Source organism: Emiliania huxleyi (genome assembly GCF_000372725.1).
Source record: "Emiliania huxleyi CCMP1516 unplaced genomic scaffold EMIHUscaffold_80, whole genome shotgun sequence".
NCBI classification, from domain to species: domain Eukaryota; phylum Haptophyta; order Isochrysidales; family Noelaerhabdaceae; genus Emiliania; species Emiliania huxleyi.
In genome coordinates, this window is record NW_005196020.1 from 380,376 (window position 1) to 404,993 (window position 24,618).

At 64.9% G+C, this 24,618-nt stretch overlaps 7 protein-coding genes across 7 annotated transcripts; 5 read left to right on the top strand and 2 right to left on the bottom strand.

The window, feature by feature from the left end:
* Positions 1-10,410: 10,410 nt before the first annotated feature.
* On the top strand, positions 10,411-12,261 carry EMIHUDRAFT_218702 (hypothetical protein; the record flags this gene model as incomplete). The annotated part of the gene is made up of 7 exons (XM_005759341.1): positions 10,411-10,477; positions 10,594-10,778; positions 10,868-10,962; positions 11,080-11,183; positions 11,259-11,332; positions 11,486-12,013; positions 12,037-12,261. 7 exons carry the CDS (start codon positions 10,411-10,413, stop codon positions 12,259-12,261), a joined length of 1,278 nt encoding a protein of 425 aa, XP_005759398.1.
* A 1,216-nt stretch (positions 12,262-13,477) lies between these two features.
* On the top strand, positions 13,478-13,764 carry EMIHUDRAFT_218704 (hypothetical protein; the record flags this gene model as incomplete). Its single annotated transcript, XM_005759342.1, has 2 exons — positions 13,478-13,483; positions 13,564-13,764. 2 exons carry the CDS (start codon positions 13,478-13,480, stop codon positions 13,762-13,764), a joined length of 207 nt encoding a protein of 68 aa, XP_005759399.1.
* Positions 13,765-13,985: 221 nt separating this feature from the next.
* On the top strand, positions 13,986-14,784 carry EMIHUDRAFT_359367 (hypothetical protein). Its single transcript, XM_005759343.1, has 2 exons — positions 13,986-14,723; positions 14,762-14,784. Exon 1 carries the CDS (start codon positions 14,028-14,030, stop codon positions 14,682-14,684), a length of 657 nt encoding a protein of 218 aa, XP_005759400.1. The 5' UTR covers positions 13,986-14,027; the 3' UTR covers positions 14,685-14,723; positions 14,762-14,784.
* A 460-nt stretch (positions 14,785-15,244) lies between these two features.
* On the bottom strand, positions 15,245-17,032 carry EMIHUDRAFT_218706 (hypothetical protein; the record flags this gene model as incomplete). The annotated part of the gene is made up of 2 exons (XM_005759344.1): positions 15,245-15,491; positions 15,762-17,032. The coding sequence occupies 2 exons, from the start codon at positions 17,030-17,032 to the stop codon at positions 15,245-15,247; spliced, it is 1,518 nt and encodes a 505-aa protein (XP_005759401.1).
* A 132-nt stretch (positions 17,033-17,164) lies between these two features.
* EMIHUDRAFT_106650 (hypothetical protein) lies at positions 17,165-18,091 on the top strand (the record flags this gene model as incomplete). Its single annotated transcript, XM_005759345.1, has 1 exon — positions 17,165-18,091. One exon carries the CDS (start codon positions 17,165-17,167, stop codon positions 18,089-18,091), a length of 927 nt encoding a protein of 308 aa, XP_005759402.1.
* Positions 18,092-19,362: 1,271 nt separating this feature from the next.
* On the top strand, positions 19,363-21,082 carry EMIHUDRAFT_359368 (hypothetical protein). Its single transcript, XM_005759346.1, is given in 5 exon segments — positions 19,363-20,047; positions 20,198-20,255; positions 20,327-20,433; positions 20,515-20,805; positions 20,821-21,082. The coding sequence occupies 4 exon segments, from the start codon at positions 19,505-19,507 to the stop codon at positions 20,617-20,619; spliced, it is 813 nt and encodes a 270-aa protein (XP_005759403.1). The 5' UTR covers positions 19,363-19,504; the 3' UTR covers positions 20,620-20,805; positions 20,821-21,082.
* A 508-nt stretch (positions 21,083-21,590) lies between these two features.
* EMIHUDRAFT_453377 (hypothetical protein) lies at positions 21,591-23,502 on the bottom strand (the record flags this gene model as incomplete). Its single annotated transcript, XM_005759347.1, has 5 exons — positions 21,591-21,617; positions 21,694-21,729; positions 22,106-22,375; positions 22,720-22,800; positions 23,305-23,502. The coding sequence occupies 5 exons, from the start codon at positions 23,500-23,502 to the stop codon at positions 21,591-21,593; spliced, it is 612 nt and encodes a 203-aa protein (XP_005759404.1).
* Between the last annotated feature and the right edge of the window lie 1,116 nt (positions 23,503-24,618).

Consider the following 24,618-nt stretch of genomic DNA (forward strand, 5'->3'; position numbering starts at 1 on the left):
CCCTCGCCGCCGCCGCCCAGCCCGCCGCGACCCTCGCAGCCTGTGCTACTCCCGCCATCGCCATCCCCGCCATCGGCGCCACCGTCTTCGTCATATTCGACCGCCCCGCCGCCTCCCACACCGCCACCGCCACCGCCAGCTTCCCCGCCGTCACCCTCGCCGCCGCCACCCTCGCCACTGCCACTGCACTCGCCACCACAAAACGCCCATCTATTCGTCAAATCCTTCTCCTCCGCCCTCTACCGCGTCAAGCTCCAGCTCCAGCCCCAGCCCCAGCCACAAGAGCAAGGGAAAGGACAAGGACAAGGGTACGAGTACGATTTGAATCTGGCGAATTTCGAACGGCGCTCGTCGGCGGGGGCCGTCGTGCGCAACAATCATTTCCATGACGGCTTCTCGAGGATGGGTCTTCTCAAGGCGATCGGACTCGCCTACCACGGCAATCTGGTCGAGCGCGCGCATAGACTCCATGTGTACAATGAGCAGGAATGGCTAGAAGGTGACCTCGGCTTGAGGGACGTCATCCTCACCAACAATACCATTGTATATGGCAGCGAGCCCACCCAGCCCATGCACGTGGTCGTCGCTCCGGGCCTTCCCAATATCACGTGCGCAAACACCACCTTCCGCCTCGCGAACGGCACGACGACAAGCCGCGCCGCGGGCTGCTGATTGGCGATCCAGCGCGGGAAAGAGGCCACGCGCGCGTCTCCTGCGCCCCCCGACTGGCTCTGCGGCAGAGCGGCAGAGCGCGGGATAGGGCAGTGCAGGGTCCGAGCAGGGACCATTGCAAAGGCGGCAAAGAAGAAGGCAGAGAAAGCACAGGCTGCCGGTGCTGGGGAGACCTCGCCATCTCGCCAAGGGAAGTGGACACCGGCCGAGGACGAGCAGCTCGCGGCGGCACTGCAGCAAATGGCTTACAGCTCCAGCACCCTTAACACCACCCGTAATCGCGCCGCCCTCGCCACCGCCCTCATCCTCACGTCTGATACAGAGGAACCGTACTACTCAAGTGCCGTCCCTTGACGACAGCTTTTGCGGCGATCGAGCCCTCTACTCCGACTTCGTCCGTCGCACCGATGGGTCCGCCATCGATGGGCCGGCATGGTCTGTCCCTGTCAAGTGTGTGTTGCGAGATGCAGAGCTGGTTAGGCTGGAGCGCGGGCGGTGCGGTGGCAGGCGAGGGCAGCGCGGTAGGCGAGAGGCGGCCGCGGGGCTTCGAGTGGCGCGATAGGAGGGTAGGCTGGCTGTGGAGGGGCGCCGCGTGGCCTCGGCAAATGAGTAGTGCTTTATGAGCGGCCAGTTTTGTGCGTATTGCAAATCGAGCCTGCGGCGTGGCCTAGTTGGTGCAGCGTTCGGGTCGGGGACGTTTTGGTCATTGGTTCGAGCCCAGCTGGTGCAGTTCGTAGTCGCGCAGCGACGCGGGCGCGCGGGTGCGCGGCAGCCTCGGCAACCGAGGCGACAGTGGCGAGCAGTGGCGAGCAGTGGCGAGCAGGGGTCAGAGCAGTGCGGCGCGCCGAATTTTTTCGATGGGCTCGGTCAGTGGGCGTGTCAGGAGGCGGCCGGCCGGGAGAAACTCGGCAGTAAAACTCCCGCGCCGGCCCAGGAGGTGGGAGTGTCACGGAGGCGGCCATTGGCGCGCGCTCCTTGTCTACGTGGGTCCGAGTTTTTTTCCAAGGAGCATAGGTCTGCCGTTGACCACCAAATAGATCCGCCTTCCCCACAATGAGCATTTAGGTTCGTTGTTAGCCGCAGATTAAGGCACAGAGCTCACACACAAATCACATGAGCATTGGTGTCCTATATCCCTATACCGTGTGAAGCCTTTGGCGTTCGGGGTGGCGTGCCCGTGCGCACCCCTCCGTCTTTAGTGGGGCGAGAAGAGCGCGCTCTCAGCAGTGCGTGTTCGACGCGCTGCACGCCCACCGCGGCGTGTCAGTGCGCGCCTGCACGTCGTCGCCCACGCCCGCGCAGTCGTATGTGAACTCGCGCGCCGTACACTGCGCGTACACGCCGAGCGGCGCCGCACGACCAACTATCTCAGGGCTAAGGACGTTGAACTTGTCCGGGTCGACGGGCAGGTGCAGGCGCTGGTTCGTCCGCCGCCGGCGGCAGACGTGACCCCACGCGGCCGCGTTGAGAATGAAGGCGCGCTGCGCAATCAGGTCCCGCGTCGACTGCGGCGGCGGCATGCCGCGCCGCGCGAGGCCGTCGCGCACCCAGATGAAGCCGTTGTCTGACTCGACCGCCGGGAGCTTGCAGCCGCGCCGCGCGTTTCCCATCGCCGCGCTCGACCACGCCTCTGCCCGCCGGTCGTAGAAGACGTTGTCCACCGCCCAGAAGTAGAGGAGCGCCTCCGCGGAGCCAAACATGCAGTGGTCGTCGAGGTGGAAGCGGCCGTATGTGTCGGTCAGCTGCATCTGCGTTGGGCACAGCCCCACACGCCCGCCCGGCATCGGCACCGTCGGAGGCGGCAGCGCGTCCCGCACGCGCCTCAAATCGGAGAAGAGGCGGCTTGCGTTCTGAAAGACCGAGTCCGCGCGCTGCATCAAGACGTCGCGCGCGCCGAGCGCCTCGGCGGCAAACCTGACGCCGTAGTACGTCGACTCCCGCTGCACGTTGCGGTAATTGGCGCCGTCGCTGGGCGGCGCGGCGTTGATCGTCCACTCAAAGTTTGGGTGCACCCTGGCGAGGTGGCGCAAGGTTTGCAGCCGCGCGGCGGTGAAGCAGGGCCCGTTGGTGTGCGAGAAGACCACCGCGACGTCGGAGGGCAGTGTGGTCGCGTAGTGGGCGATGACGTCCTCGGTGAAGGGAAGCAGCGGGCCCTTGATGACGATGGCGGCAACGAAGCCTCTCCCCGACCCGGCCTTGGCGTCGATAGAGGTGAGGACGGGCCCCTGGGAGGAGGACGCCTGGTCTGGCGCTGACCGCATGTCCCTCGCGTCCCGCCCTCCCTCGCCGCCGCCTCCGCCGCGCCGCTCGCACTCGCACCACTTCGTGAAGTTGCCCTCCACGAAATGGCAAAACTCGGCCCGGCCGACGCGGAGCGTCAGAGCGGCAATGTCGGCCGCCCCAAAGTCGAGCAGCAAGTGGTCGGTCCGGCAGCCGCCACCATCAAAGCCGCTCCCCGTCTCTTGGCGCGGATCGAGCGCGTGCCTGTTCACAGCACACCCCGTGAAGAGACGCCGTGCAGAGCCCCCCGCCGCTCCTAGGGCGCGAAGGGTTGCCTCGACGGATGAGGAGGCGGACGAGGAGGGCCGCGGCGCAAGCTGAGGATGTACTGGACCTGCCTGTCGGTGCGCGGCAAACCTCGGAGGGTGAAACACGCGGCGCCCGCACATGCCGTCGGCAGCTTGCAGCGGGAAGCCAAGCTGCGGTTCCCTCCGGCGGCCCGCACGCACGAGGCGCGCGCCGCCTGCTTGGCCGGGCCGATGACGTTGTCGTCGATCGGAGTCGGCGCGAGCCGAAACTCGCGCGACGCGCGGAGGATTGGGAAAGGCGGCCTACGGGGGATAGGGTCCAAGGAGCGTCCGAGGACGGTCCGAGAGAGGGAGACGAGCGCGTCGCGCCAAATGCCGGGTCGATCGGAGGAAGAAGAAGTGCGTGTAGAGCCCGTAGTTGGACTTGAAGTGGCCAAGGCCCAAGGCAGTCCCTTTGCCGAGCTCGAAGCCCGGCGCGCTGCCTATGGGCAAACCGCGGCAAAGCTCGAGCTGTGAGAAGCTCTCCTTGGCGCTCTCCTCATGACATAAAACGCTCTCCTCGCTCCCGCTTCCCATACACGTTTAGGCAGCCTGGCCGGTGTGTCTCGTAGGCGGTCGTGCAGACGCCCGTCGCCACCTACAATGTAGAGCCTATAAGTCGAGATTGCGCAGTCTTACAGTAGCAGCTCGCGAGCGCGGAGGAGTGCCTAGAAGATCAGATCACCTCAATTAAAACCGTGATATTCTACCCGCAGCTCGAAGGCAGAGGAGGAGCGCGTCGACGGCGAGTACGCGGTGCGGGCAGAGCGTGTACGAGACGTACAGCCTGCCTGCGTGCTCAAAGGGCAGCCAGTTGCCTTCCGAGCTGGTGCTGTTCGCGTAGCGGAGCTGCACCTCCCTGTAGGGCTCCTAAGGGGACGGTTCCAGAAGGCTTCCGTAGACACCTCGGAGGGCGGGGTGAGCCGAGGCTAGCGGTGCACGGCTCCTCAAGCCGAGCGAGGACGACCCGCTTGTGTTGACGCGCGAGGTACCTCACGAAGACCACGTACAGCGCCCCATTCAGCCGCACCGGCCGCGGATCCTCGGCGTTGGAGATCTCTCGCCGCACCCGCCCACCGCCGCCGCCGCCGCCGCCGCTCTCCACCCAGAGCACCGAAGTCGCCGCAGCGCCCGGACGGCGCTGCACGAGTCCGCTCGAGCCAGCCCGCAGGTTGAGCAATAAACTTGCTGGCCGCGCGAACGCCGGGTTCCACACGGTTAAGTTGAGTGCTGACATGACGAACGGCGGCGACTGCTTGCGCAGGAAGCTGTCGGCCGTCGAGAGCGTGCTGACGTTGAGGTGCGCGGCGATGGCAGCTTCAACGTCACGGGTCAGTGCCGGTTTGACGTTGGTGCCGAGATTGGTCCACCACGGACGCATTGACGATCAATCCTATCATTCAGGACACCTGTGTCAACCACCGCACCAACGTGACATCCGCACACACCGATATCGGGATGTCACCCACCGCTCTGACAGCGCTCCACACTAGCCTCGTGACCCGTCTGCCTTTATTAAAGTTTTACTAGCCCCGTTCGCGGAGAGCCCCAAGGGGGCGGGGTTGAGTGGGCTAGCGCTGGCATACTTCAAACCTCCCCGACGCGGACGACTCTGCTCGCCCATAATGTGGATAAACGAAAAGAGAGAGGTGGATGCTAGCATGAGCCCGACCGACGCCGTCGCAGTGCTCTTGCGTTTCGGCGGTAGCGATCTGATCACCCGAATACCACGTTCGGATCGCTCCTCATCGCAAACCCTGTCAGCAGTTCACCTTCGGGTACGTACGTAAGAGCTACATACACTGAAAAAGAAGGGTTGAATTCGTCCACACGATACCACGTAAAAGGCTTGCTTGCTTGGTTAGGTTAGGAAGTAAGTTAGGTAGGAAGGTGAAGAACAGCCAGGCTCGGATTGGACACCAACGCGGTATGGGTGGACGCGATTGCTTGGGGAGTGGCTTCGGTGGCCTCAGGCATCCCCAAGGGAGTCGCAGCGGTGCCCCATAAGCAGCTTAGCGATTGTCGAACCTCGAAGTGCGTTCGTTTCTGTGATGTGTGAAGAAAGGCTGCACACGGTACTATCGGGTCACCGGTAAACGAAAATTCGACACTTTGAGGGATGAGAGCACTTGCATTGCTGTGGCATATTATGTCACGTAAGGTCAAACTTGACCCCAGAAGCACCAAGAAGCGGATACTCGACGGCGCCAGCACAGTCACTGCCTCCGCTGCTAGCACAGGCCGTTGCGGCCCGTGGTGCACCAGAGAGAGAGGTCGACACGTTGCCCCCCCGGGTGCACCGGAGCCCACCCTTAGGGTACCCCTGGGGTTCTGGGGGCCGGATTTTTTAGACCTTTTAAGAACTGAGGAGATTTGGGCGCTGAAATTGCCATTTAAGAGATTGCAGGCACGGGGGGTCCCTCTTTTAAAACCATAAGAAAATCGGCCTCACCGGCCATGCGTCTGGCATGCTGCGCCACGGCGACGAGCAGAATCAGCTGCTGCCGAAGAAGATCGAGGCCTTGGCTGGCCAGCGCGTCGTCGCTCTGTCGGCTGGAGCCGCGCACAGCCTCGCTGTCACCGCCGGCGGCGCCTTCCTTACTTGGGGCGAGGGCGAGGTCGGCTGCCTTGGCCACGGGGAGGACCTGTCGAACCAGCTGCTGCCCAAAAAGATCGAGGCGTGAGCGCCGGGGCCGTGAGGTATCGGGGGCTATACGGCCGGCCGGCGTTTAGCCAGGATGGAGACCCTAATAAATAGAGCAGACATCTCCTGGAGAGATAGGGCGACAACCCGACGGGCAGAGAGGGGCGTGCACCACACAGCACATGGAGACCCTATCCGCCAGTGCACGGAGAAAATTCTCCTTTTTTGAGCTGGCCTTCGTGCACCGCCCCGCCTAGGCGAATCCAGCGCATTGGGAGGCGGCTTTAGCTCCAGCCGCTCCTCCGCTGCTCGGTGTGAGCAGAGTTCGTACACCGAGCAGCTGGGAGCTCCGCAACTCGAGATCCCTCGAGACCAGACAGGAGGCGGCCAATGGAGTGCGCCATCTGCTTCGGCCCGCTTTTGGAGAGCGAGCGGCTGCCGCTGCCCTGCCGCTGCACGGTGCCCTACTGTCTGGGCTGCTGGGACCGGGCGCTCGCCTCCTCCTTCAACAGGGCGCGAGGTGACACGCAGAGGCATCTCATGCGCTCCGCTGTGCGCGCTCGTGGCGGCCAAACCTCTCTTGTCTGTCCCGTGCCCAGTGTTGCGTGTTGCGTAACATGCTCTTTCGTTTCTGACCGAAACACAACCGCGCGGCCCTCGGCTTTGCGCCCAGCCCAAGCATGCCCGCCACGCCGGGGAGCGGCGGTGGCGCATTCCAAGCGAAATCGCCGCGCTGTGTCTCGAGAACGAGATACAAAATCCGCCTGCCGGCCGACCTCGCCTCACAGGAGGCGGCGTTGGCATCCCAAGGAACGTCTCGGCGCCGGGCACCGCCATCCGAAACCTCCCTCAGGAGAGTAACAAAGGAAATCGCCTAAAAAGAATTTTACACGTGAAAAAGAAATCGGACGGGAAAACCTGCGCCCCGCATCTCCACCCTACAGTACTGGAGTAGGTTATTCTCCGAGCATATACCCGGGTACAGTGCAGGCTAACCTCGAAATCTGCACCTTGGATGGCTGCGCTCCCTGAATGTTTCACAGCCATCCTTAACACGCATGGCTGTGAAACCCTCTCACAGACCAGCGCACAGCGCCATAGGACGTATTTTCTTCTCAATAACAAGGATGTGAAACAGGGAGCGCAGCCATCTAAGGTGCAGATTTCGAGGTTAGCCTACAGTGTTAGCTCCGAGGGTTTGGTCGGTGTGGAGCGGAGCCCGTATTGTACGAGTAGGCTTGTCGATCGCGACTGGTTCTCACCTCCCGGCCACCTGCAGACCGCTCGCAGGTACCACCGATAAGCCATTCACAGCGACAGCTGTGACGGCGCCTCATGCAGCCGATCGTCGAGAGCCGCTGCCCTGCTCCGCTCGATCGCTCACAGTGCACGATTCGCAAATGATCGTCGGCATCCTCATGCATGCCGCACCCGCCGCCACATGCGAAGCCATTATGGTCGCCCAGCACAGTAAGAAGCAGTGCCGGCCAGGCATAAATTTCGGCTGCAGCGCGGATGGCAGGAGCATTTGGACGAGGAATTGCCGTGGAGAATTTCAGTGCGGCGCCGATTCGCCACCGTTCTTCTGCGGCCATCCTCCGGGTGCAGCGTCGTACCTGTGCGGCTGCGCTTCGTCTCATCGGCGCTCGGGTCGCGCGGGCCATCCCGGCGACGTCTGCACCACATACGGCAACGCCGCAGAGACGGCTCTGCGCCAAAGCGGCGGAGGCAGCCCGCTCACCTATTGGCGCAGGGCGTGGGCCGGGCCAGAAGGCGTTGTCTTCGACCAATCACCGAGGTGCTCCATACATCCCGAGCTGCAGACCAGCGATGTGTGGCTGCCCGTGACACACACGAGTGACAAGTGGGCAAGAACAACGACAGGCGTGTGGATGTACTATGCACGCGGCTGCAGCCGACTGGAGTGGTTTTCCGGGAAGACGCTCGTCGCCTTCAATCGGCTCGACGCCGCCGTGAAGCTCAGCCTGAATGGCACGTGCGACCTGGCGTGCGCAGTTCGCTCTGTCGCCGCTCTGTATCAGGCATCCGAAAGAAGAGGCCTCGAGGGCGTGCTTGCGCAAGGCACCAGGCTCTGCCGTCCGGGGCAGTCCGAGGCGGACAGAGAGATGTTCCGTTTTGCGCTTGGGTCCTCACCGCTGGACCCGTACCTTTCGGAAAGGCTCGTTCACCTTGGTTTCGACAGCCTGCAGCTCATATTCCAACCCGATGGTGGCGAGTCGTCGATAGGACTTCACGTCCAGACGGAGCTGTGGGACGTCCGGGACGGCAGGCAGCCCACTTTCAAAATTGAGCACGACGAGAGCAGTCGTTTCGCGAAGCACCTAAGATGCGACGGCCGTCGCTGTGCTCTGAGGTACGAGGGTGCTTGCCTCGTATGTGGAGACTGCGTCGACCACTGCGCGGCCAATGTATCTTCTCCCTCCCAGTCGGGACCGACGCGCGAGCCAACCTCGAATTCTTCCTTGAGGTCGGCATGCCAGCCGAGCCGCGCTGGTATGAGGCTCCGCTGTCAGCGGGATGAGGCCCGTGGGTACCGACGCGCGATGCATCAGCGCCGACAGGCGCCTCATAGATCACCTGGCAGCGAACAGTGCAAGCTCAAGACGCAAGACAGCGTCGCACCATGCAAGCTCGGGCGCTCATTCGGGTGTGACCTTGCGCTCGGTACAATGTGGGTCACGAACTGTCGTGGCGTGTTTCGATGCGGGAACAATTCAGTGCCTTGTGGGTACCCGCCCGGCCGTGCAGCATACAACTGCTCGTGCGGACGGCCTCGTGCATCCGGCGAGCGCGACCGGAGTGCGAGCTGCCGCAGTAGCGACGATGTTGTCGCGCAGGTTGTCTCGCTATCGATGGCGCGGTACGCCGACCTCGTCGTGCGGAGCCTGCCGCTCGAAGCGATCGATCCGCACTTCGCTTCGGCACCGCTACAGTACGGCACGAATTTGAGCGCGTCGGCGATCGTGATCACGGGCAGCGGCAGGGGCGGCAGCAAGGGCATTGGTAACCACGTGCATGAATTTATGAACGCTGCGATGCTCTCTCTCACTCTCGGCCTGCGCCTCGCGCGGGGGCAGCAGAGCGCGTACACGTGTGGCGGCTTGTTCGAGAGCACCGGGCTATTCGAGTCGCTGCCGCGGCTCGCCGAGACTCGCCCGCTCTGCCCTCTGACGTGTCGCCTGAGCGGACCGGGCTATTCGCGATCGTGCGCGCGCCCAGGCGCTCCGCACCCTTTTTGCAGCGTCGAGCGTGACCTCTTTTACGGCAACTTTTCGCTACTCGGCCGGCCCGGCGCCGAGGTCTACCATCTCAAGCAGTGGGACGCCGCGGGCAAGTTCCAGTCGCAAGAGGCCGCGATGAGCAGGCGAGCGGACGCCGCATCGGCCGCGCTCTTCGCGCGTGCGGGCGGACCGCACGCGCTGTACGGTCGCATCTTTAGCGACTTCTTCCGCTTCAGGGAGGACCGGCCCCCTCTCGCGAGCGCGCTCGCCGCGCTCGAGCAGCGCCGCGCCGCCGACGCCGCGAATGGCCGCGGGCAGGCCGTCACCATCGCCGCACAGGTCCGCCACCGCACGTCGTGCCTGCACGGCCACGAGAAGGTCGCGCTCTTCGCAAAAGAGATCCTGCGGATCCGCCGGCGAGATCCGGAGAGGTCCTGCGAGGTGCTGCTCGCGACCGACCGCCGCGCGACGTTCGCAGCCCTCGAGCGTGCACTCGGCAATGAGTGCGCGCTGCACGGCGTCGAGCGCAACAAAAGCGCATCGCACCCAGGGCTATTTGCCGAGCACGGTGTCGACGCGCGGGAGACTGCAGCCGCGGACCTCGGCCTGCTCTCGCACGCCGACCACCTCGTCGGCTCGTGGGGCTCGACGTTCACGATCCTCATCCAGTCGCTCATCGCGAACCGCTTCCTGCAGCGGGACGCGGCCACGCGCGGCGAGGCGCCAACCGTCGTGTACTGTGAGCTCGACGGGTGCCTACGCCCACTGCCGCTCATCGCCAACTGGCACATCTCGCTGCAGAACTATCCGCAGGTAGATCTGTGGGTATAAGCTAGTGCTTCGAGGGTGATGCCTGTGGAATTTTCCCCTTTAAATATTCGATCGAAAAAGAAACACGCTGCTCGGAGCGAGCCCGGAGTCAGGAGGCCACTCTCAGGCATCCCTCGCCTTCGTTCGCACGCGCATTGATTGTCCATTGACCGCCCGTAGCAGCCGCATCACACTCTCCCTCGCCTCGGCCGCCTCCGAAACGCCGCGGCCGCTCCCCCAGCTCGTGCCCAGCTCTACGCCAAAAGCAACATAAAAATGCGAATGCTGTCTTGCAGTCTCTCGCCATCCGCCCTTTTGGGGGACGTGTGGCGTGCAACACAGACTTTCACGCGTGAGGCGAGCGCAGATGCCGACGTGCTCGCCAGCGAGCTCGCTCGCGGTCTCCAGAGGGTTGCAGCTCCCCCCTCCGTCGCATGCGCCGATCTGCTGGCCCAGACACGACACGTGTGCGAGCATGACGCATGAGGACTTCCTCGTCAACCTGCCTGCGCCAAGCGTGGGGACCGCGAGCGGCACAGGAGGTGGTGGCGTACAACCTGTCAGAGTACTATGATTTCATCGGGCACAACGCGAAAAGGCAGAGGCATGGATGCACCACGATGTGCGGCAAGACGCTTCTCTGGCGCATGGGTGTAAGGGCCTGTCAACCTGTCTCGCTTTCACTGGTTCTACTTGCACCCAGCGCTGCCGATCAGGTCGCGCATCAAACCGCTCGTGCTCGACATCTTCTGCCGGGCAGCTCGAGAGCATGCGTGGCAGGGCTTGGAGGAGTTCTGGCCGAAGCGGCAGCACCTCGGATTCTTCGGCTGCGGCTCTCGGTCGGTTGGGTACCGGTGGAGTAGAGGCCACGGGAACAGTGCCGGGTGGCCGTCAGTGGGGTACAGCACTTTGATCCCGGGCTGCCGCCGGAGGCCCAGGCGGGATCCGGCCTTCCGGACAACAGCTGGGTCGAAGTGTTGCGCATTCGCGTGTGGCAACCAGACGAACTTCTCGCCACATGGTTCTGGTCGACTACGCGTCATCCACCTTGCAGCCTGTCCCGGATGCTCGCCGTGGACCAGCTCACTTACATGGACGCTCCTCTCGCCGAGATGCCACGCCGGCACTCCCTCAACTCGAGCAGGACATGCACCCTCCGACACAACTATGTGATTGGCGAGGGGTCGCCAAAGGCGGAGCAGCTGCGTCGCGTGCAGGAGCGCTGGCTCGAGCGCCCACGGCGCTTAGGTCTACCTGAGGACCCAAACTGCACTTTCTCTCCTCTCTATGACCACACAAGTGCGGAGCTTCTACCACCCGGAGCACGTGTGCTTGTGCTGGGTAACTCGCACACGAATCAGCTGATTCAGTCGATGCTCTGCCGCTTCCACGCGGAGGTCCAGCACGTCGCTCTACGTCATCCCGGATGCGACCAATGTCCGTTTCGTTACATGAATACTCAGCCCGCATTCGAGACGCGCAGCAACTGCACTATCAAAGTATCTTCGAACGCGTCGATAAGAAACACAAGGCCGACTGAACAGCTGCAGAGAATCCAGTTCCACAACGGCGCACAGCTGACCCTGCTATACAATAGCCCTCTCTTCTATATAGACAATGACAACATCCCCGGCACAATTCGGCGCCTGCTTGGCGTTCACACGCTGGCAGAATTTTCCGTGATCGTCTTCCATCACCTCAACGGGGACTGGTGGGCCCAGAAGTGGGCGGGCTACGATCATCAGTGTGGTTCCACAATCGCACGACGCTTTGGCGGTCCACCAAGTGCGCTGACATTCGCCGCACAGCTTCAGGCTTCAAGCTTTCGAGGCACTCTGCTCGTCGACACGGCAGGCTTGTCGGATCAATATCACGTCGCCAGTGCCGATATACTGTGCGCAGCGGGCGAGCACTTTTCTCGGCTTGCACACATCAAGACGCAATGCTGGGACTTTTTGCGCCGATACATGGTCGACCACCGCACGAAGTGGGCGTGCGCGCTCGATGATGTTTATCACCAGTGCATCCCCGGGCCGATCGACGCAGTCACCGACATCTGGCTAGCCATTCTATGGCGGGTGGCCGAGAGCGACGATCATAGGTCAAAACGGAAGCCCAAGCGTGGCGACCGCGGGCGCTGATGCTGCGCCTCGACGCCGTCTACGCTTCGCGCTCTGCGGCGGCGCCCGACGGCTTCGAGGAGTGCATCAACTTTTGGTACCGCGAGTGCGGCTTGCCGGCCGAGCTTCGGAGCCAGCTGCACTCGCTGCGCATCTGGGCGAACGCGGCGCGGCACCACGACGCGGCGAGGTGGAGGAGGGACTGAGAGCGAGGGGGAGAGGTCGCGGCTCGTGGCGGCGATGACGGAGGCGATCGGGGCGTTCGAGGGGTAATACTTGTGTACGAAGTACGAGACTCGTCGAGGACCACAGAGCTAGGAAAAACTCGTACCCACGTAACCAAGGAGCGCGTGCCAAAATGGCCGCCTCCGTGACACTCCCAGCTCCCACCGACTCCACCACCCCTGCGCGCCCTGGGCCGGCCCGGGAGTTTTAGCGAGTTTCTCCCGGCCGGCCATCTCCTCCAACACATTCAAGTTGCTTGAAGCAAAACAAAACCGGCGCGCCGCACTGCTCTGGCCCCTGCTCGCCCCTGCTCGCCACTGTCGCCTCGGTTGCCGAGGCTGCCGCGCACCCGCGCGCCCGCGTCGCTGCGCGACTACGAACTGCACCAGCTGGGCTCGAACCAACGACCAAAACGTCCCCGACCCGAACGCTGCGCCAACTAGACCACCCCCAGGCTCGATATGCCAATGCGTACAATACAACTGTACTGGGCCCCCATAAACCATTGAAACTCCCAAGGCCAGCCTACCCTCCTATCGCGCCACTCGACGCCCCTGCCCGCTGAAGGTTGCGAGGCGGGCCTCGCCGCCCGGGCCGCCGCCCGCGCCCCCCCAGCCCCCCGCCGGCGGCCGCTCCCTTGGCCACAGCGGCGGCGGGTCGACCCGAAGCGGCGGCAGCTCGGATGCCTCGACCGCCCCTTTTGGGACGCAGCGCGCGCCGCGATCCTTCGGCCCCATGTAGCCGGTGCAGTACAGGTCCTCCACCCTGCCCGCGATGTCGCTCGCCATGACGACGAGCTGCGCCTCGTCCGCTGCGGCGTGCCTACCCCCCCAGCAGCTCGCCCCCAGGGGCTGCATCTCGAACTGCCGGCACAGCAGCTCCATCAGCAGGACAGCAGCGGCGAATGCTCGACGAGCAGCACCTCCGGGTACCGCGCCCTCCCCAGCCCTCCCGAGCACTTGGAGCACTTGGAGTGCAGTTATCAACCGCACATCCAGGGCCGGGGAGCTCAGAAGCGCACCCAGCGGGCCGGATGATTGGCATCGGGTTGCGGGCAAGAGAGCCCTAGCCCTGGGGGTGCCGAGAGGCGCTTTTTTTTCGCACACCGAATATATACAGCAAACGGGACGGCCTGCGCAGCCTCTAACTATGTATATATATCAGTCATGGCGTCTCCTGAGATGACAGGACAGCGCCATGACTGTTGTGCATACACACGTTCGGAGCGGACACGACTAGAATAAATATTCTCTTGCCTCCGGAGAGCGGCGGACGTGCTACAGAACAAGCTGACGCGGGCCCAGTACCTCGATGAGGTGACTTGGACCACCAAGAGCTGGCTGGGGCTGCAGAAGCAGCGCATCTCAGTCGTTCTTCACTCACACACGGCCATCGCAGAGCAGGTCGTGAATGAGCTTGCCTGTGGCGGGGGTGGGCGGGTGCACGGAGCTAAGTGCCTCGCCACCCTCGCAGGAGTCGCTTAGGCGGCTCCCGTGGTGTACCTGTGTTAGTGCCAGTGCGCGCCAGTCCCGTGCCCAGTGTGGAAGTTTTGTTTGGTTGTAAATTCTCTTGCCTTGTCGCCTGTGCTGGTAGCCCCAGCCGACTCCGCGTGAGCCTCGAGGGATCTCGAGTTGCGGTGCGGCCAGCCGCCTTGTCGCAGTCACACACACACGCACCGATGCTCTCGCCAATCCTTCTCGTCGCCGCCGCCGCCACCCGCAACCCGGGCTTACTCAACCGCCGGGCCATGCTGTCCGTCACCACAGCGGCAGCGGTGGCCGGACGGGTAGCGCCGTCGCTAGCGGCAGAGCCAGCAACCTTTGCTCAGCGCTTCTCTGTCTCTGGCAACATCTCGCCGCTGCCGCCGCTGGGCCAATACTCGAGGTACGAGGATCAGCTCAGCACGCCGAAGGGCAGCAAGGCGCTCTCTCTTCCGGTGCGCTTCGACTTCCCTCAGCAGCTGCTTCAGATCGGCCGCTCGCTAGGCGGAATTCAGTTTGTTGACGGCTCCTCGGGCCTCAAGATCTACGTGCTGCGCGCCTCGCTGCCAGGGACCTCGCTGGCGGAGACGCCCAAAAAGTGGTTTGGCGAGGCAATCTTCAGTCCCGACGGGCAGATCGCGCGGGAGGGCGTCGAGATCGACGCGTACAAGGTGACCTCGGCCAAGGAGCTTGAGGCACCGGCGGGCGCGGCGGAGGCGCGGCGGCGGCTGGCGCTCAAGTACACTGTGATCACGCCCGCAAATCAGCGTGCCACCGACCGGTTCGCCTTTGTGGACGCGTACGAGGTCGATGGGATCGCTTACCTGCTGGTGGCGTCGGGGGGCGCGACCAAGTGGGAGGGCGGCGAGAAGGAGAGGTGCGAGCGGGTGGCCGACTCCTTCTTCATCGGCCGTGGGGCGTAGGGAGATATAGGGCATTGATAGACACGTACGATAGTTCGCGAGCTCGTGCGAGATATAGCATATACCAAAAATCACTCTGTGAAAGTCGTGATTTCTTGTTGAGCTTGAGGTTTTCAAAAATCTCTCATATATCCGCACACACCGCCTTCCCCGGCCCTGGATGTGAGGCTACCGACTGCACTCCAAGTGCTCCGCAAGTGCCTTGGCCCGCTTGGCCTTGCCGCTTGTGCGCGGTTCGCGCTCTCGGCGGTACACACGTACATATACATATAACGTAACTATCACGCATGAGAGGCATGTGACCGGTCACAACACACAAGCTCACAACTCGAACGCGCGCGCACACACTGCATAGAGCCGTGTAGCGCGCGTGGTCTCGCTGAGAGATGCACAGCCACAGGGGCCACGCAGCACGACAAACCCCTCTGCTCTCTTGTTCAATGCACACAACAGTCAACAACAGCCGAAGAGACCAGCCGTCGGACACCTCCCACCCGCCGCCCGCGCGTGAGCGCAAACTCTGCCCCTCTGCACTGCATCACTCACGGCCCCACGCAACCCTACAGCTCCCCCTCGCCGGCGCAGCAGCCCGTGCAGTTGCAGCCGAGCAGCTCGCTGCTGCCGGCGCAGGAGAAGAGGCCCTCGAAAGCGGCGCACGTCGCCGCCGGGTTGAGCGGCGTGGCGCACGGGCGGCCGCACTCGGGCGGGGGTGCGAGGTCGACGTCGAGTCGCAGCGTCACCGACCGTTCCGTTGCGCCGGCGGTGCTGCCCCCCTGCTGGCAGCCCTCCCACGCCGGCGCAGCGCACCTGCAGGAGGCAAGGCAAGGTGAGCTTCTCCACACACGCAAGGCGGTGGGGGAAGAGGCTGGGCATCCCTCGCGACTCCACGTCTAGACGACAGGAGCCCCACGGCAGTTAGAGTGCAAGGCCCAATGCGCGTGGGTGTGCGTGCGTGCGTGCGTGCGTGCGTGCGTGCGTGTGTGTGTGTGTGTGTGCGTGCGTGCGTGCGTGTGTGCGTGCGTGCGTGCGTGCGTGCGTGCGTGCGTGCGTGCGTGCGTGCGTGCGTGGGAGGCGCACGTGTCGTCAGTGATGAGGCGCAGCGTGACGGCGCGGGCCTCCCAGTCCACGTCGACGCTGCCGACATGGTTCAGGTGGAGAAGCGCGCCGAGCCGCCGGGCCGAAGAGGAGAGGTCGGCGTCCGGCTCGTGCGGAGGCTCGTCGCCCGTGGCGAGGGAGGGCGGGACGGTGTGGGTGAGGGAGGACGCCGTCGCCTCGTAGAGAGGGTACGGGTTGAGGCCCGCCGCGGCCGGCTGCACGTATACGCCTCCCACGTGCCGGTCCCCGGAAAGAAAGACGACGCCGCGCGCGGCAGAGGAGCGGATCAGCCGGCGCAGCCGGCGCACCTCCGTGGGGATCAGTCCCCACCGCTCCCAGCCGTGCGCCGTCGAGAGCACCTGCACCGTCGAGAACACGAGCCGCAGATCCGCAGGCTCCCGCAGCCGCGCCTCGAGCCAAGCCCACTGCTCCTCGCCAAGCATGGTGAGCCGCCCCGCCTCCGCCTCCGCCTCCGTGTAGGGCGCGTACCGCCCGTGCGCCGCGCCGCTGTCGCGCTTGAGCTCGGAGCGGAACCAGCGCGTGTCGAGCAAAATGACCTGCGTCCGGTTGGGCGCCGCTCCGAAGGCGTGCGACGTGTAAAGCCCGCCCCGCGAGCGCCGCGGGTCGTCCTCCGCCGCGCCGAACCGCTCGAGGAAGAGATCCTTGGCGGTCTGCTTGTACGGGTTCGACGCGCCGCAGTCGTTGAGCCCGTAGTCGTGGTCGTCCGGCATGCCGATCACCGGCGTCACCGCCCGCGCGCTCGTAAACTCCTCGTGGGCGAACAGGTCCGCCCACGCAGTGCGCAGCTCCTCGCACGCCGGCTCGCTCCACGCCTCGTGCGGCCGCGCGACGTCGGCGCAGTCGCCGTACACGATGTCGCCGTTGTAAACGAAGAGGTCGGGCGCGAGCGACCCCACGGTGCGCCAGAAGGGCTGCGGCAGCGTCTGCTTCGAGCACGAGCCGTGCACGACCCGCGTCAGCACCCTGTCTGCCGACGGGAGCGGCGCTGCCACGGGCAGCGGCGGCGGCGCAGCAATCAGGTAGAAGAGCGTGTACGCGAGAGCAGCGGCGACGATCCCAAAGGAGCAGGTGATGGCTGCGGCCGGTCGGCCGGCAGGACAGGCCTTCCGCACAAAAACCTCTCGAGCTGCCGGCGCTCCGGCCGCGGCTCGCAGGTCTGGCTGCTGGAGCTCCAAGTTGTGCGGCACGACCTCGCCGTCGACGACGACGGTCCCGACTCGCGCGGCAGTCATGCAAATTGTCACGCTGTTGGTGTGCGTGTCTCGTTGGTGTGTGCAGCTATAAAGCCGCGGCGAAGATAAGCAATGCCGCGATTTCTTCAAACCTTGCGCCCAATCGGCGTTCCTCGACAAGTCGAACTCTCCATGACCGGCCGTGCGTGCCCCTGGTTCACCTCCCTCGACGAGGACGTCGAGGCCTACGTCCGCTCTGTCGCTGAGGACGCCGAAAGCGACTCGGACCTCGACGGCATCGTGGATCTCCTCGCCGCTCATGGCATCGGCACCGAGGGGTCAGAGGACATGCGAGCAGAGCTTCGCTGCCTGCGCGAACAGTCAGCAACGGCTGCGCCTGCTTCGGGCCGTGTTGAGAGGACATCCACGGCATGTTGTGGCGAAAATGGCGGAGGCGGACGCGGTGGCGACGTCAGCAGCTGCAGCAGCAGCGGTGGCGGCGGCAGCGGCTCCGGCCGCAGCAGCAGCCGCAGCAGCGGCCGCAGCAGCGGCCGCAGCTGCTGCGCCAGCGGTGCTAGCCCCACGGGCGGCCGCTCCCTCACGGCGCCGCTGGCGCCGCCGACGCCGAGCACGGCCGAGCTGACGCTGCTCGAGGTTGTGCCGGCCGCCAGCGCGGCGCTGGCGAGGCACGTTCTGCGGTGCGAGGGAGGCGACGTGCAGGCGGCGATAGAGGTCCTGCTCGGCGGCAGCCTCGAGACGCTCGAGGAGGAGATGCGGGCTGAGCAGCAGCGCGCGGCGCAGCTGGAGGTGGCCGCCGCCGCGCAGCAGCAGCGGCAGCGCAAGGTGGACCGCCGTCGCGTGCTCGGGCGGTACGACGCGCAGCGCGATTTTGACGCGGAGGGCGGGGCGCCTCCGCCGCTCGAGCCGCCGCGGCTGCCGTACGCGCAGAGCCGCAAGGAGGCGGTTGGGGGCAACCGGACGATGTACCGCGACGGCGAGGCGGTCTATGTCAAGGGGAACCCGAAGCAGGAGAGCAAGTGGGAGAAGAAAGAGGAGTGGGACGGCGGCTCGACCGGCCGCGTCAAGACCAAGGGCAAGCGCGGGCCCGGCTGGAGGTAACGGGGTGCGTCACTGCGAGCATTGCGCTGTTTCGCCGCTGTTCACCATAAAACGTGACGAACGGGGCTAGCTTTTACACATATCGACGGTGTCTTACCGTACGTATATGGCTATGGGTACCTGCGACGGTGTAACTCGAGACCCAATGCAGTTTTGCGACGGTGTATCATTCACTTTATGCCACCGTTGCATATCCGGATATGCAACGGTAAAGTGAATGATACACCGTCGCAGTACCTAGCTCTGGATTGTGTTTCTAGAGTATAGTATAGGGGCAGGTGTGTACTTTTTTTGCTTGGGCGGACCTGATGCTGAAATTCTGCAAAAACCTGGCCGGCCCCTGCGGTGCCCCTACCTACCTACCTACCTACCTACCTTACTTATGGGAAACTAAAGAAGAAATCGCTCGTGGGTGAAGCTGGGGTACTATACCAACTAGAGTGATGGTTGGTGGTACTCTCCTGCAACCACAGTCCTTCTTGTGACATGGCAGGCCACTCTCAAGCCCTACAAGCATCAGATCACCCATTTGGGGAGGGTGGTTGACATCGTGATTTCCGCGGAAAATTTCTTTTTTTGATAATTCCAGCTTGAAGAGAGGGAAAAACCCGACGGGATGGCCCAGACCTACCCTACCTACTGTCTCGCCCCCTCCGTCCGCGCCACCTTGCCCTCCCGCATGGTGCATGTGTTTTCGCATGATATGACATGGCATGCAGATGTAGACCCGTGTGGACACACCAGATCATGAAATTCAGATCGTTTCTTAGAGCTCTTACCAACAAGACAAGATCATGCACGTTTAAGGGGCGGCACCGGGAGCCTCGGGGCAGCCCAGTGAGCGTCGCCGCCGCCATGCATGAAGCTCATAACCGTGGCCCAGCCACCGATATGAGATCGGCTCGTCGGGCCAACCCCCTGATTTTCCTCGAAAAAGGCTGCGAAATGAGGTGTAAAATCAAGGGCCCGGAAGGTCTGACCTGGGGGGGTCCTCGGCCTGCACGACCCCCCCCCCCAGCGTGTGGTGAAGGCGCTGGGGGGGGCGGGACCCCCCCCCTAGCATGTGGTGAAGCCTCGGGACCCCCCCCCCCGCCTCGGGACCCCCCCTAGAGGCTCGCACCTGCACGTGTGGGCGCGTATCTGACACAAGCACCTAGCGTGTGGGCGCGAGCTTGGCTAAGCTGCGCGCCTACACGTGCAGGCGCTTATTTTTGCCGCACTTTCCGGGGTTTGCCCTCGCTGCTCGGTGTGAATCATCTGTCCGGCGTCCACCCATACCGCGTTGGTGTCCAGTCAGTTCGAAGACCCCCTATCTGGGAAGGGGTTAAAGCACCTCGGTGGCCGGACACCGAAGCACCTTCTATGGCCCTCCTCCTCATCCTCCCGCTCGCTGCTAGCCTCGTCCCGCAGCCGATGCGGCGCCGCGCGGTCCTGTCTGCGCCGCCGCTCGTGGCGGCTGGCCTCCTTTCCCCGCTGGCGTTCGGCTGCGGCTGCGGCTGTGGCGGGCTGATCCATCCGCCGAGCGCTCTGGCCATCTCGGCGACGACGATGACCGGCAAAACGCGCCCCGACCTCGGCGTCGTTCTCGTCGACCAGGTGTCACAGCAAGGCCAGACTCTCAGCGCTGACCTCGTCGTCGCCGGCGGGCTGATCTGCTCGGTCGCATTCGACAGCAAGTGGAAGCTTGCAGAGGGCGGCTATTACGACGTGGAGGCGAACACCCGCGACGGGGAGGCCGCCTTTCTGCAGCGCGTGGCGCTGCCCAAGGGCTCGACGCTCGACTCGCTGCCCGCCAAGTGGTTCACCTCCGCCGTCCTTGGAGTGGACGGGCGGTACGGTGCGTATGGGGCTCCTGTCGACGGCAAGGTGATCGCCGACGCCACGTCGAGCGGCAAGCGGCTTGTCGACATCTCCTTCACGTCGCTCTCTCCGGGCGGCGCCGAATCTGCGCGCAAGCCTAGATGCCAACCAGCTCCCGAGAGGGCAATGTGCAGGCTCCCTTGCTGCTTCACGGTCGCCCATGCCTTCGCGCCGGATATCGCCCGCCCGAGTTCACCCGATGCTCCAAGTCCCTCACGCCTCGTGTGTGAACACCAGTCGCGCAAGGCGGTCGTTTCTGCGGTGCAACCCGCCGGCTCCACCGACGCGCTGCTGCTCGTCGCGGGCGCGTCCGCTATGTGGCAAAGACAGAGTGGCCGCACGCCGCGCCGGACCCTTCCTTGGGCCTGCCCTCAGGCGCGTCCGCGGCGCGGTGGAAAAAGTCTGGCGCCGAGGCGGACGCGCGGGCCGCCGCGCAGTCCCTGCGCGTCGTCGGCACGCGCAAGACGGCGCTGGCGCCGGAGGTGCAGCCTCTCCCCGAAACCCCTCGGCACCCGCGTACAAGTTGCATTCGGCATCAACCTCGCCTCGACGTCTCCCCGCAGGCGCCCTCCGACTACCGCTTCGGCAAGACGACGGGGCCGAGCAGTATGAAGTCGCGCAACGATGGCCCCGACTACTCCAAGTACGCCGCTGACGACGCGGATTGAGCCGGTCACGGACTGTTCGGGCGCCGCGGCGTCTCAGTGCGAACGCTTGTGTGCGAAACGTCTCTTTTTGTATAGACGCGATCAATTACACACATGCCCCCTTGGAACCTAATGCACATATGACCAAGTGACGTCCAGGGACGCGACAGGCTCCGCACTTGTATCAAGCTTGGACTGGAATACTGAATAATGGAATAACAAATAATGGAAGTGAGAGCGCTCACACAAGCGACCAGAGTGATTCAGGCTGACGCGAGGTCTGGTTCGCTCGGCGGAGCTCAACCGCCCCACGGCGGGGCGGGCTGGGCGAGATGGTGGTCTGCGCCTCAAGGTCGACCCCGCCAGGCGGAGAAGGTGGGAGCGACGGCGGGCCGAGCGCCGGGGGTGGTATCGTGATCTTCAGTGCGTCAACGGTCTTCTCCAGCGTGACGATGACTGAGCTTTCCATGCAAGGGCGTCCAGGGCAGGAGAGGTTGGCAGGTTTCGGAGTGATTGGTACCCGGTAGCTGCAGGAGGGGCCCAAGGAAGCGTGAGGGAAAAATTCCGCCGCTAGGGAAACCCGGAGCGCTGCTGTACGCCCTCGGAGACCCGTGTTATGGCCCTGCGACCGCGCACCCCCGGGGCTAGCTAGGGCTCTCTGCCCGCAACCCGATGCCGAGCGTCCGGCCAACTGGGTGCGCTTCTTAGCTCCCCGGTCCTGGATGTGAGGTTGATGACTGCACTCCAAGTGCTCCAAGGTTAGTCAAAAGAATTCAAAAGAATCGCAGCCTGTGAGTCCGCCCCAACCACACTCCCCCTTCCCTTCCACACCCCGCACCCCCCCTGCAAAAACAGCGACCTCGGACGAGATCCGAGATGCCTCTGTCGCGTGCACCGTTGGGGCCGCCGCCGCGTTGGGGGCCGCTGCCGCGGCGGGGTGCTGCACCACCGACAACGCCCCGCAGAACCGCCGCTGCTGCCGCCGCCGCACCTCAGTCCGAGTCAAAGAGCAGGTTCGCCTATCCCCCACCCGGCGCGAGGTTACGGCGCGGGCGTTGGTATTCGCGGCGGCAGCTAGGCAGAGGCGGTGCACACCGCCAGCGCCTCGTTCTTGTCGCATGCCAGGAACGCCTGCGGGAGGCGGGAAGGGGGAGCGGGAGGGGGGACTCGGGAGACGGGCACACGCCGCGGGCGAGAGACGTGGCGAAGAGGAAGGGGAGACGTGGCAGCTGGGTAAACGCCCAAATGGAGGGGGTAGGGGGGTAGGGGATCTGCACAGATCTCGCGATCCAACCCTACCGTACCCCCCTCACGTCTCGAACCCTGAGTGAGGGGCGCTCCTCGGGGCGGCTTGGCGGGCTGTCTGCTATCGCCGCAGCCACTCCTCGCTGCTCGGTGGGAACAGAGTTCGCACACCGAGCAGCCGGGAGCTCCGCAACTCGAGACCCCTCGAGGCTTCACGCGGGGTAGGCTGGGGCTGTACCACAGACAGGCATGCGGGGCGTGCCTGCAGCGCTGCATCGCGCGAGAAGCCGAGCTGCTGCAGCCGACCGATCGCCGCCGCCTCCTCCGCCGTCACCTGGATCTGCACCGTGCCGCCGCCGCCGCCGCCGCCGCCGCCGCCGCCGCCGCCGCCGCCGCCGCCGCCGCCGCCGCCGCCGCCGCCGCCGCCACCGCCACCGCCGACGGGGGGTGCGGACTGGGCGTTGCGTGCGGCGGCCGCCTCGGTGAACGCGGCCTCGATGTTCTCCATGGTGAGGAGCTGCTGGAAGTCGGCCTGCGGCCCGATGGTGGGGGGGAGAGGAGTGGCGTGGCGGAGTGCGCGCTGATGGGCGGCGCTGCTGCTGCGGCCGTGCAGCGCCGCCCGACGGGGAGGGGGGGGGGTGGAGAGGAGGGGGAGGGGTGGGGGGGGCGTGAGCCGTGAGCCGGTGAGCCGGTGAGCCGGTGAGCCGGTGAGCCGGTGAGCCGGTGAGCCGTGGCTAGAGCCAAGGCCGCGCGCGAGTGCTGTGGCGACCAGTGAGCGCTACTCGCGCGATGCTCGGAGTGGCCCACGCTCCAAGTGACCGCCGACGGACTGGGTGTGTGCGCTAGACGGGCTTGGCGGTGCGGGAGGGCGAGCACCTGGTGGGCCTGCACGAGGGTGAGCAGGGCGGGTGCCTCGGTGCTCAGCTGCTGCAGCAGCGGGCCCAGCTGGCTCGGGTCCTGCCGCGCCAGCGTCACACACTGCATTAGTCGTGGCTCCGACAGCATGCGCTGCAGCGGCGTCAGCGGAGGCGGCGCGGCGGGCGCCGCTCCGCCGATCGCAGCTAGGATGTTGTCCGCGGTGAAGGCGGGAGTGGCCGCCGGGGCCGCGGGCGCGGCAGTCGGCGGCGCGGCCGCCGGCGGCGCGGCCAGCGGAGTCGCCTCCGGAGGTGGCGCAGCGGGCGGAGCGCTCTCTGCCGGCATCGAGGAGGGGTCGAAGAGGTACTGAGCCGCGCGATCGGCATTCCCGAAGGCTGCGGTCAGAGCGACCACGACGGCATCGCGCGGGAATCCCATCTCAACGAGTGAGTCCACCACAGCAGCGTCGACTCCAGGCGGCGCTGCGGGCGGTGGCGCCGGAGCGGGCTCCGGTTCCGGTGCCGGCGCCGGCGCTGGAGGTGGCGTCGGCGCAGCGACCGGCGCCGCGGCGGATGCGGCAGGCGCAGGCTTGGGCTTCATGAGCACCATAAAGTCGCCTGGGGCGATGCCGAGCGAGGAGAGTTCGGCGCTGTCTGCGAGCACGCGGCCACGAAAGATGATTTTGGAGCGGTCTGCGGGCGCCCCGATATCCATGGCCTCGAGTTTGGCCTTGACCTCGGCGACCGTCGCCGTCTCGGCCACATCGACCTCGTATTTCTCGTCGGCGAGCGTCTTGATGAGCATACGTATAAAGCTGCGATGACTCCCTGCGATGACTCCGCGAGCGAAAAAAGAAATCATTTGCCCGGAGGCAGCGCAAGCGGACAGAGCACTAGAGACGTGCGATGGAAAGAGTAATGCGCTAATGCCTCGGCGTGGAGCGACGTGCTCGATCGATTCGTTGAATACAGCAGGGAGGTAAACGGCCTCGACTGCTCCGCCATCAGCGCCGCCCCGGAGCGGCGCAGAGTTGCTGGTGGCTACCGGTCTCTTCATTGCCTGATTTTGTTTTTGATTCTCGTTGGACCGTCGCTCGGAGCGAATCGAGTGAGTGAGTATTCTTGATACGAAACCACGACGACACACACCAGTCGACTCGCATCGGTTGCCTCCATGAACGGCGGAGCTATTCTCGCGCCCACACCACACCTGGCTCCAACGTGGACACGCCCATAGCTGGGGACACTACTAGGTCACGCATGGCACACACACACACACACACACGGAGCGAATCCCCAAACAGTGTGTGTGTGTGTCTCGCGCCTTGCGGGGGGGGAGCGGAAAGGAGGAACCTCTTCCCAAGAGCACCACTCTTGGAGCGCCGCCACTACCACCCAGAGCGCTGCAAGCAGCGCCGGGCAATGACGGCCTACCGCCCACCCAGCCCCCCCTCGGCACACCCCGGCAGCCAATGTGTGACGGCTCGAACCCGCTAAGCCATCCCGCAAGCGGGATAGCCCGCCACTCGAACCCGCAAGCGGGCGTACGAACCGCGAGCGGCTCGCACTCGTGACACGCAGGCGTCCGACAGACGGCGCCGGGGCTAGGCGACCGAAGAGGAACTACGGCAAGAACCGCACACCACCCGCTGACGAGCGCTCGCGGAACAGCTCAAAATTTATTTGTCTGGGCAGTGTTCGACCGGGCTAGCTACTGCGCGCGCCCTTCCGTCGCCGACGGTCCACAGGTCCAACCCTCCTTTCCCGTTCCGCTCGCGCTTGCCCCGCCGCGTCGACGCACATATGGCCGCGGGGAGCTGCACGCCCGAGCGGCGCGACGCCTCCTGCTCACGCAACCCGCCGCTCCCTCTCCGCTCCCACCATGCGATGCGCTTCGATTTGGCGCCCGAGCGGCTTCGCC

What these genes read in the sequence shown, in the direction of transcription:
- EMIHUDRAFT_359367 (XM_005759343.1), top strand. Translation starts at nt 14,028, where the DNA reads ATGCTGTCCGTCACCACAGCGGCAGCGGTGGCCGGACGGGTAGCGCCG.
- EMIHUDRAFT_359368 (XM_005759346.1), top strand. Translation starts at nt 19,505, where the DNA reads ATGCGGCGCCGCGCGGTCCTGTCTGCGCCGCCGCTCGTGGCGGCTGGC. An exon ending in GCGCCGAATCTGCGCGCAAG is followed by an intron (nt 20,048 to 20,197) that starts CCTAGATGCCAA and finishes CAGTCGCGCAAG; the next exon opens with GCGGTCGTTTCTGCGGTGCA. An exon ending in AGACGGCGCTGGCGCCGGAG is followed by an intron (nt 20,434 to 20,514) that starts GTGCAGCCTCTC and finishes GTCTCCCCGCAG; the next exon opens with GCGCCCTCCGACTACCGCTT.